General features: G+C 30.7%; 1 protein-coding gene across 3 annotated transcripts in view; it reads right to left on the bottom strand.

Moving 5' to 3' along the window:
* The window catches only part of LOC115880570, a 185,298-nt gene that overhangs the window by 126,905 nt on the left and 36,293 nt on the right, over window positions 1–22,100 (bottom strand). For all 3 annotated transcript variants that reach the window (XM_030897825.1, XM_030897826.1, XM_030897827.1), the window contains exon 4: window positions 8,879–13,909. In XM_030897825.1, coding sequence (XP_030753685.1) covers window positions 8,879–13,909 — 5,031 coding nt within the window. The remainder of the gene's footprint in view (window positions 1–8,878; window positions 13,910–22,100) is intronic.

The raw sequence follows: 22,100 nt of genomic DNA, 5'->3' as shown, positions 1-22,100 counted from the left end.
CAGCAAATAGGCAACAATGGGCCCAACTACAAAGAGAGTATGTAAGGGAGGCTACACGGCTACACCATAATTGGAAATGGTTGAATAAGCTGAGAACTATGATAATAATGACGACATTGTAAAAACAGCTATATAAAATCCTTTTTCGTGTATTTTATATTATTTTTTTTAATTATGTTGGTATCATTGGGAAGCTGAAGAACAACGGCTTCGGCTTGAATAGGCTGAGGTATGAACTTAGGCTTTATCTAAAGATACGGTCCAAATAGTGAAGATATAATAATCATTTCTGCGATAAATGTTTCGTAAATCAACAAAATTTGTGTTTTGAGGAATAACAGAGGATCAGAAATTAGAGAGTAGATATGATTATTGTAGAGATTTTCGTTATATTGTACAGATTGAGCACATAATATTTTCCATTTATGCAAAACAAAGATTAAAATATTTTCTTATCCTCAGTTGCTTTAAATTATCTCTAATGCGGTGTGTCTTCAATATGGGTTACCGGCTATAATCATAAAATATATACAAGGTAAGTCAATCGCAATTTTCTAACTCCCCCCGTATTAAATACGTAATTTTTCTAATTTCGACGACCCGATATCTGGTTTGACAAAGTAATTTCTCGTTAATGTGCTGATTGACAGTTAGATTCATTAAACAACTTCTATTTATTTTCATTTTGCCTGTGGATTTTATAACATCGAGGATATATTCAGTGAGAACGTTCAGTGGGCATTTTAAAGATAATGTAACATACTTTTATATAATTTTTCTTTTTATAATATTACTTATTTTATTATATTGTATTCATTTTTGATATCTGTTAAAGATTACATTGTAAATAACTGTAAAACTAAATTGTTTATAAATAATTTCTTTACGATCCAATTGTTTAAAAATTATCATGCAATAAAATTGCCAATACATATTTGAAACATACATTGTTTGCCAACTATGTATAATAAGATATTTTATTTTTTTTTAGTTTTATTATTTTTTTTAATTAAAAAGAGGCTATTTTTTATCATCGAGAAAAAAATTGTAGACTTATTTTTAGATTTTAGTTAAATTTTCTTAATTTGTTTTTTTTTGAACTCATAAAAGAAAATATTATTTATTGCTAGGTGTGGGAGTTTAGAGAGGTGTGCGAATTTAAAATAGACGACTGCAGTTTATGTGCCGTAATTGTTAAATTAGTGCAATTTTTGATCTATAAATAGAATGCCGGAAAAAATAAAGCCCTTGAGCTATATTTAATAGTGTTTGTAGTTTAGTAGTTATTTTTTATTCTGAATTATCTTTGCATTGCTTACTGCTAAAATTGCCGTAACTGTATTTATTGTTATAGTAAATTATTAGAGCTATAAATACTATTTTTTAGAGAAAGTCTTAATTTTTACTGATATAGCGGAAGGTACATTTAAGAATTTTGCTCGTCACTTGATTTATCATATGGCACTGTATTTGAATTCTCAAAATTTTATACTGAATGGTACATCGTCGTTCGAAACATAGAAGAAGAAATCCCATGCAATGTTTAAACTGTCCAAATATTGGCTCCCCTCTTCATTTTACAGCAAAGTTGTGATTAGGTTTTTAAAGGTCTGAGTATGTTGAACACACGCTACACGTGCCAAATTTGAACAATTTTGGAGAAGACGATTTTAATTAATTTAAGAAATTTGGCATCAATTTAAGACCAGTATCTACGGTTAGTGTTCCTGAAGTGCAGGTTTTGTAATTAAAAACTTGTTGATAACTCCCATATAGAAAATACAATTTCACATTCACAAAATCATAGGTTGAAAACTTAAAGCATGTTGACACTCCCAACGACGATGCACCACCCGCTATAAAAAATCCATGTGTTTCCATTAATCATAAAAATACGGAAGAACCAAAAAATTAGGAAAACTATTTTGTTTTCCTAAAAAATAAGTTTTATTCACCAGAGAAATAAAAATAACTTCAATTTTGCCATTGTCACTTTTTTCCATTATAAAACACAAAGACTAGTTCTACAATTCCTTCATTAATGTGCTTAATACGCATTAGCAACAACTACATACTATAAAAAATTAAATATTAAATTTTAGTCGTAAATGTCAAAGAGAACTATTTGAATACTACTATTTCTAAGACGATAGCTCCATTTTGTTATTTGAGTGCGGACTACCAAACTGTAAAAATAGGCAATGGGTTAATATAATTCAGGAAGATAGATTTCTTTAGATAACTTTTAGTTTTTAAACGAACCCGTTGTCTATGAGATGACTTTACTATTTGCAAAATAAAAAATAAAAAATCTAACATTAACCCTAAAATATTGATTAAGTTTACAGCTGAGGGTTGGAAATTTTGGTGCTATATATAAATACTAATTCTAATAATAATAATTAACAGCAAAATAAAACACTAATTCACCAAAAAATACTTTGTTTTTGCACTGGAGGCGCGTTTCTCTAACTATATTAGCATCATCAGCAGATGATTAAAACTTGGTCTTAATCATATGCTAGTTAGCGAAACACGCGCCCAGTGCAAAAATAGAGTGTTTTGGTGTATTGTGGTGAATTAGTGTTTTATTTTCCTATGGGTTAAGTACCAAAAAAGGAAAGAGTAAGTTATTATATAGTTTTTCAATATAAAATTTATAGTAGGTATACAAAAAAAAATTATAGTAGGAATGCAAATTTTGAACTGTCCAGATATTGGCTCCCCTATTGATTTTATAGCGAAGTCATAAATATATTTTTTAAGGTCTACGTTTGGTAAATACACGTGCCAAATTTGAACAATTTTGAACAAGCCGATTTTGAGTAATTTGAAAAAAATTGAATCGATTTTTAAATTAAAACTGAATAGGTAACAATCAAACACCAGTCAAAAACCGACATACCTTAAGTAATCAACATAATTTTCAAACGTAACTTAATTTTAATATGCAATACTAGTAAAAATTTATTGTTATACACATAAAGAAAAAGTGAGCATGATCAAATGGCAGTAGAGAAATAGCTTAGATAGTGTATGTGACTTGTTTCGGTTTATTTCTCCCGAATATTAAAATCAAATTAGTTTTGACAATGACAAAATCATAGTTTGTAAACCTGATGTATGTCAGATTTTGACTGGTGTTTGATTGTTACCTGTTCGGCTTTAATTTAAAAATAGATGCAATCTTTTTTAAATTACTCAAAAGCACCTGGTCCAATATTGTTCAAATTTGGCATGTGTATTTACCATACATAAACCTTTAGAACATTTATTTATGACTTTGCTATAAAATTAATAGGGGAGTCAACATTTGAACAGTTCCAAATTTGTATGGGATTTCCTGTTTCCAACGACCCGGTATGTTGAAGTTATTATCAGTGAAGATGCTATTTCGTACAGAACTTAAATTGATTAGAAATTCAGATATAAGTATCTGTACTGCAAATAGGTACTTACATTACGTACTTATATTAGATACAAGATAATTTAAAATAAGCCACATCTCTGAGTGTATATTAACTAACAATTTGATATTTAACAAATATAATACCTGATGAACAGGTAAACATATAATGAGATACAAATGATTTATATATGCAATGTTAAATAATATATACACACATATACATTATAACAAAAACATGGATGAACATTCTCCGTAGATATATGTATTATTCACTTTTAAACTGACAAACCTTTTTTAAATAAAAATCCCTTTGCCACAGTTAATGAGGCGTCTATTTCATGTAAAAGACTGTATTCCTTTTGGGACTTGTTTCTAGATAAGGCTTTGTGTACTCTTCGAGCCTCTTTACAACATTTTTTCGTACAGAGCGCCAGCGTTACAGCTTTAGATGTGCCTAAGATTAAGTATTTATAAATTAAACATGTGTGTGGTCTGTTATACCGCGCGGTCCAAAAATTTTTGTAGCTTTTGGAAATGTTAGATAATAAATATTATTTTTTATTTAAACCGGTACATATATGTATATGATCGACCTGTATTTGCTTTCTTTTTTCATATTTTCATTATTTCATCAATAATAAGTACTATTCCGACAATGCAATTGTCGAAAGATTCCTTTTCAAAAGATTTCATATAAGAACAACATAAATGTAAATATGTACTTCTTCAACCAAGTCAATCGTAGCACTTGATTGTTATGGTTCACTAAAATGTATCGCCATATTAAATTTTCAATACAACCGTTCTAAGCCAACATTTGGAAAATAATACTTCTGCTTTATCGTTAAATATATACGTAATTTTAATCTGTACTTATAGATGCAAAAAGTACCAGTTAAAATTCTTGGCTTACACCAATTTCTGGTTAAATGTTCAGCTCATTTTTAATAGAAAATATGATTCTTTGAACCTTTGTCTAAAATAGATTTGATAAGAAGAAATAAAATTGTTTGTGTAACGTTTATGTTGTTAGCCGGTCCATAACAATGTTGACAAATATCTTTACTAATCATTAAATTAACTCTTTTTTGTCAGTATAAATCTGACGAGGTAAAACAACAATATATGAAAAAAATTGTAGATTGCGTTCTTGTTTATATTTATTTGTGTGTGTTTGTTTAAAGTGCTCATGTCACAAGAATGTGATGAAATCCAATTTTCGGGGTCCGGATCCCCTTTTGAAATATCGGAACCTATAATTCCGGGATCCCAGAATTGATTATCAGAATGAGAAATTTAATCTAAAGGAATACTTAATAAAAATGCAGATGCATATATAAAAAAATGAGAAAAGAGTTTTATTTAAATAGACAAAAAAAAGTAACATTCATATTTAGTGATTAAAAAAAATCAATTGTTCTTTTTTTCGCCTGCGGCTCGTGTCATAAACTTCATCCGCGTGAATAACAGCCACCATTATATGCTCGTTGAATAATATACTATTTTTATTATATAGATTTTCTTCTAGTGGCGATAATCCTAGAATTCTTTTCAAGAAAAGAAAGACAATGTCATTCAAGAAATTTTATTCGATAATTCACCATTTTCTACCCCTTCCAAACCAGCAAAAAGAGCATAATAATAAAAGTTGTATCTAAACCTGAACCTGAATTGTATTTTTCATTGAATCGATTAAATGGTGAATCGGTCTCAAATGAGTCTCGATCATCTGCCGTATGTACGTTTGTGAGTGTGTGGATGTTGTTTTTGATACGGAAACCTAAAATTAATCATAATGACGTAATATTTCAAATGATCGTTATATTTTTCGAAGGCCTCGCCGTTTCTAAATTTAAACCGTTAAATTTAGGTTAATACGGCCTGCCGCGCTACGTGTATTCTCTATCCGTTGCAAAACAGCCGGTTCCAGCATTGTGTTTTCCCGCGATGCCTAATTAGTGTCCGATGTGCCAGAACGAAAACGTCAATTTTCCATCGACCATCCGTCTTTTCCTGCATACTTTTAGAAAACGCGACAGAAAAACTCGTATTTGGAACAGAAACTAACCTTCATTGTTTTTTTTTCAAACTACATTTTTAATACATATTTCATCCGTTTCTATTTGTTGCTAAATATAAAAACAACATATTAACAGCGACATTTTAATTCGTTTAGACAGAATTGAAATAGAACAAATTAGAATAAGACAGTATTTCATAGCTCTTCTTATTCCAGTGCGTCTCCTGTTGGAGGTTTGCTATCTTCCCAGCTATTCGCATATTATATACGGAGGTTAAGAATATTTCACAATAGTTGTTGTTTTTACTTGATAATAACTAGTAATATACAGAGTGGTCCGAACTGTATTCCGGAAACTGCAGCATATTCTGCAGATAAAAAAATATCATAAATTTGAAATGTTTTAGTGTCCAAAGTTCAACAGAAACTATTTGATCATCAAATTAGTGTTTTAATAAAACACGCTTTTAGATGTATCAAAAATTTTTTAATAAGAGTAACATTAACTCTACATATTTATATGTTTCGGCTTGTTAGGCCTTTTTAAAGAGTTTTTTTAAAAACAGTTTCATTCTGTTCTTTAAAAACAGTTTTTAAAAAACTCTTGAAACAGGCATAACAAGCCGAAACATATGTAGAGTTAAAGTTACTCTTATTAAAAAATTTTTGATACATCTTAAAGCGTGTTTTATTAAAATACTAATATTTCAACGATGTTTCACAAGGAACCAACCGCAGCCTCAGTACTGTTTTATCATCATTTTTTAAAGAAAAATTTATGATTAATTTAAAAAAATAGAAAGTTCCCAAATTTATCATTTTAGTCAAATAACTATCTACTCAACATGTTTATGTTTTATCAATAGTGACATGTATTAACTATTTCCATTCTAAATATCTTGAGAACGGTTGCTCGTAGCGATTTTTACTAAGAGATATTTTTTACGCAAAAAAATCATGAAAATGTATATTTTTTCACTCAGAAGTTTTATACGGATACGGATGAAAAGTTATTACCTTTCAAAACAGCTAAAACACATATAGGTGGCACTCCCTACAAATATGAGTGATATTGACACGAAAATCAAATTTCTTATGTCAGAAAACTCACAAATAATAATTTTCATCCAAATATTGAGGTTACTTCAGAAGTTATTTAGAAAAAATCGAAATAAAAATGAAACTTCTACGCAATGTATCTCCGAAACTAAGCATTTTAGGACATACATTTATACAAACTTTTTTACTTATTTTTATCTGCAGAATATGCTGCCGAATTTTCCGGAATGCAGTTCGGACCATCCTGTATATAGCTTGATTTTCATGCATCCGTTGTCCAACAATACGTCGATACGATATTAATTTTGTTGGTAGAATTTAAAGACTTTGATTGGTTAGAAAATAACGCAGTTTTTAAATTTATTGCATTTTCATGCCTCCGTTTATCGGATATACGTTGGTGTCATTTTATACTTTCGTTTCCATAACGATTTTGCTATTTTATTTATATTTTTATTAAGGTTAGATTAAATTTGTCAAAAAAGTATCAAAACGTCCGTTATCGTATGAACGGGTCCGTTGACGGGCTGAAGTAAAATATTTACGGATGAAAAGTGGCGCGAAAACGCTATGACCAATTAGAGCACCGTCGGACCATCGTATCAACGTATAACGGATGCATGAAAATCAAGCTTATGTCGGCCTCTATCGACTTTATCCTTATTCCCTAAAATTTCTAGTCAATTCGCGTATTACCGGTAAACAGCGTAACTATTCAATTGGTACATTGTTTGACTGTCGAACTCAGTCATTCCCTGCAATGATGGAATATTTCAGTGAAATGCTGTAATTAACTAAATGATTTAAGTTACCCTGTTTGACCGTTTGTGTTGTGCAGTGATACTTTTTAGTGTATCAAAGTAAGGCATTTTTCGTAAATATGGTATTTAAGATAAAAAAATACATCAAAATGTTTCTAGGTTTCAGTATTTTGTGACAGAAAATTGGATATTTTGAAATTGGAGGTTAGTTAAATTTAATCTCGAAACGGCTTAATATGTGTATTATACCCACAGATTATACCAAACGAAAAATAAATACAGAACATATAATTCATAAAACAGAAAAAGTTACAAACTGAGAACGAAAAACAAAAGTTTAAGATAAATTGAATTGAAAAGACAAAATTGTCATAAATCTATATATTTTTTCTATCTCTAATAATAAAATGAATAGAATCCAAATTTGAGGAACCACCCTGTACATAGTGTTTATATTTCATAAGAGAAAATTTGTGCACAAAGTATTTTCTGCAAAAATTAAAATATAATATTATATTTTAAAACGTGTTAAACGTGACGTTATGCTTGAAAACATATAGAACGTCAATTCCGCTACGTTCCATGGCTATTTCTTATTTTTATTTAAATAATATTCACCCAGTTTATTGAAAAATAAATTTAAATGTTGTGTCGTGTCTATATCCATATAAAATTCATTGAATATAAGTAAGCAATAAAATTGAATATAAGTAAGCAATAAATATATTCATTGACTAAAACCGTCAAACAGGGTAACTGAAATTATTCAATTAATTACAGCATTCCACTCAGTTAATTTCGTTTTTACATGAAATGACTGAGATCCACAATCAAACAATGTACTAATCGAATACTTTCGATCGGTACCTTGTTTGTAATGACTGTAAACAACAGGCAATACATGAAACGACTAGGCATTTCGGGGAATAACTAACGTATTTCCGTATATGATTTCAACATATAAAAGTTAAAATGCCAGTTGGAGCACTATTATTCTAACCTAGTTTCTGCATAACTAATTCATTATCATATCATTAAAATACTGTATGGTATTCAGAGGTGGGATACAACAGCATTTGGTTACATCTGTGCGATATACTCGTATTTACGTCTACACAGAAATAACTAAAACTGTAAGTTCTATTCCAAATTAATATTAACAATATTCTAGTTATTATACGACACTTTATGTTTACTACGTATTCAGAGGTGGGATACAAAAGTTTTTTCATGAGTTATAGTTTGGGTTGTATTGTACACAAATCGTTGGATCATTAAATCTTAAATAATATATATATATAACATAAAATATATTTCACTGCTATTTATTAACATTTAATTGTTTGTTTAATTATTTTATTAAATGTGTAAAATACTGGAATAATAACATCTTACCTACAAAATTATTAAACTTAGATATAAAAGACTGCGACACTCCAACATAAAGATCGGTTTAATATATCTGAACCTGTACTCATACTAAGACAAATTTTAACATATGTTAGTATTCACAGAATACATGTTAGGATCAAAAAATTGTATATTTTAAAAACACATGGACAAATTAGTTTAAAAATACAAACGTTATATAAATTCAAAATAAACATCACATTTACACACATAACTTACTGTCATCCTGGTAACTGGATATTTCATCGACGAATTCTTGTAGGTGTTTGGGTAGTGCGTCCACAGTTTTGACTTGATCTCGATCCAGAACAATAACAGGTGGTTCATCATTTTCGTCACTAGTTGGGTTATCACTAATGTTTCTTTTATTGACGGAATTGTTTGGTTCTTTATGAGATTCACGGGGCTTACTGTTATCCCTACTTCGACCGAGATGCTTTGCCTTAACTTTATCCATGAATTCTTGCTCTAGCTCGATGGGGTGAATTATTTCTTTGGCCAGCGGTTCATCGTTCTCTTTGAGATCATTGCTGGAGGAAATCTTGATGACTTTTTGCTGCTTTCTTTCCTGTCTTTCGGTGAACTTGTTCATGTACTCGTCGTACATTTGTTGCCTGAAGAATTCCGTTGGAAACACCGGCATGGAAGCCGGCCTGGTCTTTGGTTCGTTCTCTTCCCGAATTTCAGCAAAATCTCCTTTTTTCGATACATAGAAATCGTCTACTTGGAATTCCTTCTGTTTGCTCGGCGCGAGTTCAGCCTGAATTTTACGTTTTTCGTCTTCCAATTTCTCCAATTCGCGCTGGATCTCCATCTCTTTCTCCATGATTTGTCGTAGTTGGCGTTCGTAAATTTCTTGCGGTAAAGAATTACGGCGGGCGTTTGAATGTTTCAGCTGTTCGCGGCCGCTAAACGTTCGGCGTAGGCTATTTATAGGTATGCTGATCGAGTCGAGATGCGAAGTGCTCTTACTCTTATTTCTGGCCAATGTCAGCCATTCGCTTAAGTTTTTAGCTTGTAGTCTTTTGCGAGAATCGTCTTCGAAAGGCTCGAACTCACGAGAAGATTCGGCTTCGCTAGATTCTTCTTTTATTATGGTCAAAAGTCTGTTTGGACTCATAACTTCATTTTCGCGTGAATATTCATCCCGATCACCTTCGTCGTTGGTTCTTCGCATATAGAAATGTTCTTGGTGCTCTACATATTTTCTGTTATTCTCCTGATTCTCGTTGTGATGAAGATCCTTCTGAGTATACCATCTACTAGGCATGACTGAAACATTGTTACCTTTATCATAAATTTCCGAATGATTGAAAATGAAAGGTAGTTTGTTAGTATAATTTTCAATAGATTTTGATACCTCCGCCAATTCTTTAAGAATCTCTTCTCCAAAGGGTTGAGATATTAAGAAATTCAAAACGAGACTTCTTAGCGGTAACGGTTCGTAATAACGTTTGACCTCATCGCTTTCTTCGTCTTTTGTTATAGAACTTACGTCTCCAATAGAAGATGTAGGATTGTATTTTGCGGTACATCTGGAACTTTCACCTGAGCTGTCGCTGCTTACCGAATCCCTACGTGGAGGACTTAAAATATTGTCGTGTATGGTTTCATTATTTTCAGGAATACTTTCATCATTCTGACTTTTTGTAATATTTTTAGAAGGTTTATAATTATCATCTGATGGCACAACAGCATCAGCCTTAGTGGGTTCTTCTATATAAATAGGAACTATAATTTCTTTTGTATCTGTTTTTTCTTTATTAAATTTAGTTTCAATCGAAGTTTTAATTTCGGTTTTTGTAGCGGCGAGAACTTCTTCCTTTGGCAATTTTGTGGTTGAATCTTTTCCAGTTTTTATTGGCAGGTTTTTATCTTTCTCTAAATTATTTTCAGTTTTAATAGGTATTATATATTCTTTAGTTTGTATATTCTTTCTATTTCCTTCTTGTCGATTTTTATCTATGTTTGTTTCAGTTGTTATCGGTATAATAGTTTCTTTGCATCTAATACTACCATTACATTGGTCGGTGTTTATTTGTTTTACTGGTTCTTCTATTTTAATTGGTATAATAACTTCCTTTACGCATTTTTTAGTTGCATCGGTGTCATTTGCTATATTTTGATTTGAGACATATTTTCGTGTTAATTTATTACTTTCCTCCAAATATTTATTACTTGTTGAAAGGTTCTCCACTGATTTACTGACATTTTTAAAATGTTTATATCCGATATCAAGATCCTTCTCGACGTGATTATTACATTTCTGAGTACAATAATTATTTTCAAATATTGACGGAATTTTGTTTTCTTTATGTAACTGATTATTAAGATCACTTTGAGCTTTAGACTCCTGTTCCAATTTTATTGGTATCATAATTTCGTTTTTATTTTTTTGTTGATTCAAGGTTGGTTCAGTTTGAACAGGAATTATTGTTTCTTTAGTTTGAACAAATTTTGTATTTTCTGATCTTGGAGACAGCACATTATTATTTTTATTACTATTTATGGGTAGTCTATTATTTTCTTCAATGCATTTGCTAATTAGTGAAAGATCTTCTAGAGATTTACTGGTTTCTTTAAACTTTTTATATCTAGTATCAATATTATATCCTGTGTTAGTATTACATTTTTCTATATACGAATTTTGCGATAGTGGTCGTATTATATCTTCATTTTTTAGCTTTGGTTTATCAAATTTAGTTTCAGTTTGAACTTCTTGTTCTAGTTCTACTGGTATAATAACCTCTTTATTTGTTTTTAGCTGGGTTGGAGATTTTTCAATTTGGACAGGAATTAATATGTCACTAGATAGATCTATTTTTTCGTTTACCAGATCTTTTATTTGTATTTCATTCACGTTTTGTTGTATACTTATACCTTTAGGTATTAACAGTTTCTTAAGCACACTGTTATCAGATATGTGTTCGTTTACTACTTTTTCAACTTCAGAAAACATTGTTGTTCTAGATTTCACTAAATTAGAAGTTCCGTTAAGTTTATTATTTTTTTCATTTAACTTTCCATTCTCATAAATTTCAGTTTCCTTTTCTGTAAGACTATCATCAAATACAATATTACCATTATGTTCTTGAGAAAACTCCTTCACTCTTTTTTGAACCAAATTTGTTGTAGGCAATGGTTCTTCTTTTAATTTTGCCTTTTCAATGTCTTTCTTTAATTTTTCTTCGATGGTCTGTTTTTTCACAGATCCAAAAGATTCTTGTTTACTTATTTTACTTTTTAATTCTGAATTAATTTTACATATGCTTTCAAACTCTAACAATTTTTCACTATCAGTCTTATTGGAGTCTTTTGAGCCCATCATTACATGTTTCAGTACATTTTCATCCAATTTATTTTCTATGGTATTAAATTTACTTCTTAATTTTACTTCTGTAGATTGATCTACATATTTTTGTTTTACAAGTTCATGATTTACTTTGATGTTGCCACTTTGATTATTTGTGTTAATTACAACTTTGTCTTTTTCCAAATCTCCTTGTTTTAAATACCTGTCTTCATTTAATGTAGTTAAGTTCATTACCTTACTAGGTTCTGAATCACAAGTGCTTTTAGTAAAAGATATATCACTATTTTGTTCTGAATGACTTTCGTTTCTAAATACTTGTACACTATGGTTATTTAGAGCTTTAAATAGAGAGTCAGGCTCTTTTTGCGTTAGTACATTCGAAGGCTTAGTATAATCGAATAATATTTGTTTTAATACACTACCATTATTTGATTTGACTTCTTTAGCATTATTATTGTTATTACTTTCCTGAGATAGAGGTGGCACCACTTTTAAAGAAGGGGCCGAATTGACAGGACTTTTGTCATAAATGGTGTTATTGATTTCTTGATTTCTAGATATTTTTGTTGTACAGGTAAGTTGGCTAGAATAATTGGTTGTATTAGATTCATTGGCATCTATTTCCAAAATGTCACTAGAATATTTATTTACTTCATCGTTTTTTAATTCGGTATTTTGATTTGTAACTGTTTTACTTTCTGTTTTTGTTTCTGTTTCTTCTTCAGAGCACTCATTTGTATGAGTGTCATTATTTTCTATACGATCAGGTTTATCTACTTTTTCAACACTTAGTGTACCATTTTCTTCGATCTGTTCATTACCAGATAATGAGGAATCACTTGACTCACTTATATAAACTCTCTCGGCGTTTTCAAAACTTTCTGGTAAAGTTGTTGTATTACAGATCAATGTATCTTCATCATCAGTTTCTTGTGGTTTGAGAGGTTCTAAAATTTTAGTTTCTACTAAAATTGCACTTGACAATTCAGATTGATTTATGTTTCTTTTTAGTAGTTTACTTCTATTTCTTCTTGGGGGTATAGGAGGGGGTTTTTGTCTCTCGTCTTGTTCTGGAGTACCTTGTTTAGGATTCTTATCTACCTGCGCATTAGTTTGACATTCTTTGTCGCTTATGTCGCTAGTTTCTTCCGATATTGCATCTAAAAACCGCGGATTCTGTGCTATGGGCATAAAATATTGTTCTAATTCTTTACGCGTTTGGATTTTTTTGTGTTTTGAAGAATCCGTAGATGGACTAGTTCGATCTAGTAAATCTTTCGCCGAGTCTTCGGGTGTATCAATTAAGTTCAGTTCGCCTAAAAATGTTCTCAGTTTTTGTTCCTCTTCAGGACTAATGTTTGATTTAGATTCTATATGATTGTCGTCATTTAGTATTAACGAAATTGAACTAAGTGTAGTTCGATTACTTTTACGAGTATCGGAATCGGAATCGTCCAATAAATTTTCGTCCGACGACGCTTCTGATATAACGACATTTAATGGGTGTGGTTTGGAATCTTCACTCTCACTAACTTCCGATAATTCTTGAATTTTTAGGTAGTCGTCATCATCCAAACTTTTACTTTTTACCATCAGTTTCTTGTCTTTAGACTTGACCTTTTCATCTATTTTAAGTTCTTTTGGAGATTCCACTTTATATTTATGTTCAATTCTTTTTAGTTTAAGGCTTTCGATGTTCTTATGAGGTTCTTCTTGAGGCGATAATACTATTTCTTGTTCATTGGTGGACTCCTCTGGATTTTCCGCAATGGTTTCTTGGGTCAGGTCTTTCACAACAGCACAACTCCGATTTTCATGTGAAGTGCTTCTGTTAAGAACATTTCTTCTTCTCTGTCTTCTTTTCTTGCTTTTTGACATACGTTCCGGTTCATCATTCATCTCTTCCGTTTCCGTTTCCCAACACAGATGGCTTTTGCCTATATGAGACGAAATCGGCTCGGTATTTTAAAGATTGGGCTTTGAACACCAAAAAGACACATTTTAAGCTAGCTGGAGATAAAGAGAGAGAGATGGCGAATATAAAATGTGTTGAAGTCTTAGGATTGTTTGCTTGTGGATGGTAAATACAATAAAGTTATATTACGTTACGAATATTTGTAGTTGTTATTAGAGTTTGCACAGTATCGGAGGTACGATCCAATTATTAATCATAAAGGAAATAATAACTATGTTGACATTTAACAAATATTGATACTTGTATAGTTAACGTATTAATTAAAACTTGTAGAAAATTCGATTGAATCTATTGAATGAATTAGTCAGGCAACATAAAAATACCATCATTCCTTAAAAAAATATTTCTATATTCTGTAAGTTTTTAAAATGTATAGATATATTAGCTTAACTAATATAAACGAAATAGAAAATAAAAATAGACCTTATTACTATTTACATAAATCTAAGAAAAACTTAATTTAGTCGCCTTTAAAAAGAAATCGAACATGTGCTGTGCTGATTTATATACGATTGGTATTATTTTGAAAAAGTTGTACTTTGTTACCTCCAAGAATATTATACATAAAATGTGTATTACTGGAAGACAGACATTTTGTTTGGTTTGGCTAAATTTTTATCTGCTAAAAACTATATTAGTCCGTAGTTATACAGGGTAGTTCTTAAATAAGTGCAACTATTTTCAGGGATGGTAGTAGGGTTTCTAAACCGGGATCCCGGGATCCCGGTGTATGTTTATCTCCGAAATCCCGGTATTAAATCCCGGGATCCCGAAAATCCTGAAAATCCCGAAAAATTTAAATGCACATTCTAAAATCATTCGACTTTAAACACTTTAGTCTTTCAAAGATCATATAAGCAGTACAAAATAACCGATATTTTACTTTGAAAATTTCAAAAAATTGATTTTTCAATTAAATTTTGAGAACCACTGGATCTTTTCTGGGTTTTCTTTCTTGTAAATTTAATCTCTTGCCTAATATTATTAAGATATGCTTTTTAACTAAAAATTAAAGAAATTTCCAATTTTGTTCCTGAAAAAACCTCACAGACGTGATTCTGGGGTTAAAATATAGGTACTACTCCTAATAATAGTAGCACTTGTTTAAGACTCATCTTGTATGGGTAAATTAAGAAAAATAAGTCCCATTGCAAAAAACATCCAATGCGTGCTTTGCAGTTGTCATTTTTCATATAAGATTGAAATGATTTTGGAAAACTTGTATTTAGTTATCTCAAAGAATATTATACATAAAATGTGTATTACCAGAGAACAGAAATTTTGTAAATATTTATCTGCTAAAAACTATATTTAGTCCGTAGTTATACATTGTGAGTCTTAACTAAGTGCAAATATTTTTAGGAGTAGTATATTTAGTAGTATTATTACCCCAGAAATACGTTTATGAGGTTTTTTTCGCGAAAAAAAATGTTGGCAAATTATTTTTGCAATTTTTTTCAATTTTTAGCTAAAAGTTTCTAGTTAAAAAACATAATGAATGATGAAATTTAAGGCAACATAGGTAGTAGATTAAATTTACAAGAAAGAAAACCCAGAAAAGATCCAGCGGTTCTCAAAATTTAAGCCAAAAATCAATTACTTATTATGTAAATTCAAAGTAAAATATCTTCGTTATTTTGGGCCCATTTGCAAAACGGTAAAGAGAAAATATGTGTCATTTATTGAGATTTACCAGCCGTGAAAATATTTGCACTTACTCACCTGTATAATATATTTTAGTGATATGTTATATTATGTTTAGTGCCGTGGCTGTGTTAAAACCACTAATTTTTAATGAAGCAGCCTTGGAAAAATATATTTGATCGTCTAATATTTTTCGTGTCCTGTCCTGGCCGGTTAAAAGATGCCCAAATCTTATTTTTAATCATATGTCAGTTTTTTCAAATCGAACAAGGATAGCTCATTAAAATATTTGGAAAAAACATTTTTGACGAATAATTTGGTACCTGGTATAACGAACCAAACACCTGGTATTTCGAACCAAATTGTCGTTATGAACCGCACGTTACAATTTCAAGTAAACCATATGCGAAAATGTCAAAAGCTGACATAGGCTATGTCATTCTATTGAGAGTGTCATTTTCTATCGAATAAAGTAGAAATATACCGAGGGTGCCATTTAAAAATCAAAAGTTGTAGTCATTTCCGGTGAAACAGAAAGTGACCGAAAACAATTGAATATAAAAGAATCAATAAATATTTATACATAGATAAAAAATATGATATAATGTATTGTATTCTAATAAAAAATCTAAAAAAAAACGTCTAACATCCACTGATTGTCATTGAAATTTTAATTGAGATGATCTATTAGGAATAAGATTAGTAATTTTTAGCGTATTCCAAAGATCCTTGAAAAACGTAAACATTAATTTTAATTGCGATATTATCATCGTACATCGTAATAATGCTCTCTCGTAATGAACTTTATGTTGTAACAGTTAAAAAATAAAATAATTTTTAAACCTTATACAAATAAAACGATAAAAGCGTGATAATGATTTTGGAATCGTACCTCGTCCGACTGTAATTTAAACTATATAACAACGAAAATATTACCTATTACAACGCTTCTCGTTCTTCAACACATATTTATATAAAAAAATACATAAAGGTAACCAAACATTTCCGTATGTCCTTAGTTTCTTGCAACGATTTGTTAGACGAGCACTGCACTAAACTAAAAGAACCACCAAACGAACAAGACTGTAAGCGGCAGCCGGTAAAACTGTGAGATGTTTCTATTGTTAATGTTAAATGGTACTTATGTTTATTAGTTTAAAAACGCGGGGAATATTTTTAGCGATAATATCGTGCGAACTGTGTTATGTCGTCGTATTGTTAGACGCGGGCTTTTCGCGTGTTAGAGCGACCATAATTTTTCTTAAAGACAACAAATTAAGGTGTTATTCTTTTATATTATTAACTATACTTTAAGAAGTATCGAAATGTTCGTATCATTGCTATACAGGTAGACACAAAACTTAGTAGTTCGCTTAATTAAAATAAAATGGTGTAGGATTAAGTCATTGAAAATGAAGAAAAATAGCTATACAGGGTTTTTCACCACATACGACACGGAGTATTGTAGCTAAACGATTAGATTTTTACAAATTGTAAGTTTTGGGTTAATTGAAAGACTATTCGAGCTACAATTTAAAAACAATTTTACAAGATACAGTGTCCCAAAATAAGTAAAAAATATTATAGTTGTTTTTCTAAAATCGATCACACTGTATATTATTCTATTTTTAGATTCTACGATTGAAATAAAGGTAAAAATTTGATTAAGGTTTATCACACTTAAACCTTACCGTTTTTGAAATGTTTTTAATTTTATGAAATTGCATATTTACTAAAGTTTATTTTTTATTGATCAGATATTGTGTTGCAATAATCAACAAAATACTACCTTATACAGAGTGTCCAAAAATTTATATTAAATAATTACTAGCTTCAAACGGCAATAACTTTTTTAATTTAATTGGAACACCCTGTATATTGATGCACAATTTAATTGTCTATCAAATTGTGTTGTAGCCATTTTTATATCATTTTTTATCTATTTTGCATTTTCTTATAATTTAGATCTCCTTTATCACTATACCCGTGGAATATTGACATTTTTTGAAAGCAGCATACGTACGAAATGTACAAGTGGTAAAAATAATAATATTGCAAGCCCATTTGTTTACAAAAAGAAAGCTATTTAAATTTTTGTAAAAGAGTATACCAATTAAATATACCACCTTTATTTCAGCCTAAAAATTAGTTAATTACATACTTGTATATAAATTGTTTTAATTAATAAATTATTCTAAATAAATGTGGATTTGACTCAGAAACTAATATAATAATAAGTTATGAAAATGAACGTCTCTGTTGTTATAAATAAGCATTGTTATAATATTTGGTATACTATTGTTATAAATAAGCAAATAAAATAAAATTTATAAGGTGTTACTTTTTACCACGCTGTCTAAAACACATACAAAATTCAGTTTCTTAGTATTTTGGGCAATTATTATTAATCAACGTAAACAGTCAATTAATGTAGTTTGAATACTGGGATCATATTAATTGGTCCTCTTTAACAAAAAATATTTAAACAGTTTTTTTATTTTTTTTTATGAAATAAGCGAACTATATCGACAATATATTATGTATAATCTGGACTCTTTGAAAATTTGTCACATCTTTACATCATTTTTTTGTATAAAAGTTTTTGGCATTTATAGTTCAGTTGATTGTTATATCTAAATTTCTTATATACAGGGTGATTCCTGTAAGTCGGTCATGCTTTCGAGAAATGATAGGGGACGTCGAAATATTAATTTTGATATAGTACACTATGGGTCGGAAATGCCTCTTAGTTAGATACAGGATGTTAAACTTTTTGAAAAATTAAAGACATTCTTTAATAGTTTTTTAACAGTTGAAGGTATCGTTATAAAATTTCATTATAGGAATCTACCTAACAGAGACACTTTAAATGTAAAAAGTAAAGGTTTTAGTTTCAACCAGTGGCGTAGCTGTGATACGCATGGGGTATTTTGTTCAAAAACAAATAGTACGCCACTGATAAAAATAAAAATTTCGGAGTTGTTTTATTTACTCGGTTTATTTCCAAGAAAAAATGTCTCTTGCAACTTTCTCCTATCTAACACCATTTTATCACAATTTAAAAATAAATAGATTTTTTATTGAGAATCTTAAATACAGCGAGTTATTATAACTAGAGGGCAGAAACACATGTGCATCGTTAGCTCCATTCATATTGGGTAACTTTAATACTTTTTACTATTAGCACTAAATACATTTTTAAAAAATTATAAATTTAAACTAGAATTTTTTTTTATTGTTAATAATAAAATTCGTAGTTTTAAGATAATAATTCGCATATTTAGGGTTCTCATTAAAAAAATATTTATTTTTAAATTGTGACAAAATGGTGTTAGATAGAAGAAAGTTGCAAGAGACATTTTTTCTTGGAAATAAACCGAGTAAATAAAAAAACTCCGAAATTTTTATTTTTATCAGTGGCGTACTATTTTTTTTGAAAATATTAGCCGATGCGTATCACAGCTACGCCACTGGTTGAAACTAAAACCTCTTCTTTTTACATTTAAAGTGTCTCTGTTAGGCAGATTCCTACAATAAATTTTTTTAACGATACTTTCAACTGTTAAAAAACAATTAAAGAATATCTTTAATTTTTCAAAAACTTCAACACCCTGTATCTTGCGTAAGAGGCATTTCCGACCCATAATGTGCTATATCAAAATTAATATTTCGACGTCCCCTATCATTCCTCGAAAGCATGACCGACTTACAGGAATCACCCTGTATAAGCTACCTATATTTTAAAGATTTTAAAACTTGCTTGCAATTTGAAATCTATTGGTGTTTTATTTATCTATAAATTTATTTAATTGATTTTAAATCTATTTCCTTAGAGCTAATTATAAAGTCTCGCACTTTGTTCGTTGTTGATTATTTATTCTCATTCATTCTTGGGGAACCCCCCCCGTTCTCCAACATTAAATTCTCTATCTCTAGAATTTTATTATATAAATTATAATAATATTATATTATAAATGTGAAGATCAGTACAAAAGGTTAAACAAGGAGATCCAGAGACAGATTACAAGTGCAAAAGAGAGCTGGCTCCAAACCAAATGCGCTGAAGTAGAACAACTGCAGGTCCAACACAAAAATAGAGAACTACACACAAAAATCAAAGAATTCACAGGCCTTTGGAAACCCAAGCATCTGTCAGCAATCGCAAACGAAAATAACGTGATAGAACTGGACCCCAGTAAACAACAGGTTATATGGGAGAACTATTTGAAAGAATTGTTTGGAGATGCAAGAAGAAAACAGGAATATAAAATAGAGAAAGGAGACCATCTACCCATATTGAAAGATGAAGTCATCAAAGCAATCAGAGAAACGAAAAGCAATAAAGCACCCGGCGAAGATCAAATAACAGCAGAGCACTTCAAACACATAAGCGATAATGCCATCAAAATTCTGACCCAATTTTTCAATAAAGTATATGAAACTGGAACAATCCCCGAAGACTGGGTAACATCTACCTTCATAGCCTTACCCAAAAAGAATAAAGCGAAGAAATGCGAAGACCACAGAACAATATGTCTGATGAGCCACGCAGCGAAAATCTTTATGCGCATAATATTCAATAGAGTATACAGCAAATGTGATGATTTCCTTACTAGATTACAATACGGTTTTAGAAGGGGGACAGGAACAAGAGAAGCCATCTTGAGTTTAACGTTAATTGCATAGAGGTACATGGAACTCCAAAGGAAGCTGTACGTATGTTACGTTGACTACAAAAAAGCGTTCGATCGAATAAAGAACGAAAAATTAGTAGAAGTTCTCAGTGAAGTAGGCTTGGATGAGAGAGATATTATCATTATAAGGAACACATACTGGAATCACAAAGGTTGTGTCAGAACAGAAAAAGGAAATACAAGATACATAGACATACAAAGAGGTGTTAGACCGGGATGCATATTGTCACCATTATTGTTTAACGTTTATGCCAAATATATAATCCGAAAATCTCTTCAAAATTGTCCAGAAGGGGCTAAAATAAATGGAAAAATTATAAACAATATAAGATATGCAGACAACACCGTGGTATTAGCAGAATCCGAAGACAAGCTGCAAACCCTAATGGACAAACTGACAGAAGAAAGTATCAGGATGCGTCTAGAGATTAACACCGCCAAGACAAAAACTATGATTTTCGACAGACATCCGCAAGACAATGAAAATACCGACATAATGGTAAACGGCGTCCATCTAGAAACCACGCGGAGTTATATTTAATTGGGTAGGGAATTAAACAGCCAGCTAGACCACTCTAAAGAAATCAGAAGAAGAATAGAAATAGCTAGGGCTGGTTTCTTCAACATGCGGAAGTTTTTGTGCCATCTCAGAATAGGTATACCAACGATGCTAAGAACATTAAAATGTTATATATGGCCCCTACTTCAATATGGATGCGAAACTTGGACGCTAAAACAAGAAGACATCAAACGCCTTAATGCTTTTGAAATGTGGATGTATCGTCGGATGCTGAGGATAAGTTGGACATCCAGAACAACAAATTGTGAAGTTTTAGACAGAATGAAAACTCGTCCACACCTAACAGGAACAATTAAAATCAAAAAGACTTCCTACCTTGGGCATATAATGCGGCACTCAGAATATGAAGAAATACAGCTCATAATAGAAGGAAAAATCGATGGAAAACGTAGCATAGGGAGGAAAAAGAAATCATGGCTACGTAACATAAGAGATTGGACCCACACCGACGGAAACACTCTTATTCACCAAACTCTGGACAGAGAGTCATACGCCATATTAATCGCCAACCTCAACAGAGAAGGCACCTAGGAGGGAGAGGGATAGAATTTTACAACATATTCAAGGATACTCCGCCATCCATTGCTATCATGAGTGCTAGAGCACCCAAAGACTACATGGGTGTTTCCCTCTGATTTTCAATAAGTAGTTCGCCGTACCAAACCTCCCAATTAGTGGAATAAATTAGTGATTTCAATAACACTTTATACTTTTTAGTTTACGATCACTCACAATTCACAATGTTTAGAAAACACAATTAAAATTAATAAAATGTCCTAGCACTAATTTTCACGTTCTGTTCTGAATGCATTGAAATTAAAGGAACAAATTTCTATGCTAATTAAAACCACTAATTCTTTAAAATCCCTACTGAGACGCAATTTTTATTCGATTGTGGGGTACTGAAGAAGATTATAGGTACAATAATATAGGCACACTAGTTGATGATTTTTTTGGCGGTTACTGTACACGTTTCTCATTAGAAATTGTTTGGAAGATCATTTAACACATATGTGGAGGTTGTTACAGTATCATAATCAAGGTCTTACTGTTCTTTTTGTTATTAAGATTCGAAAAACTATATCGCACATCTCGTTCAAAACTGTATTATCAAAAAAAAAATGTTTTTGATATTATTTTCAAAAATAATACCCTTTTAATTTGATTGCTCCAGAAGAATGCCAGTGAAATTTTATGAAAACTCCACTATAACGCTGTTTGGCAATTAATATCCA

The sequence above is a fragment of the Sitophilus oryzae genome, unplaced genomic scaffold (genome assembly GCF_002938485.1).
Source record: "Sitophilus oryzae breed Bouriz unplaced genomic scaffold, Soryzae_2.0 scaffold_1637_pilon_pilon, whole genome shotgun sequence".
Taxonomy (NCBI): domain Eukaryota; kingdom Metazoa; phylum Arthropoda; class Insecta; order Coleoptera; family Curculionidae; genus Sitophilus; species Sitophilus oryzae.
This window is presented reverse-complemented; position numbering and strand designations above follow the sequence as displayed.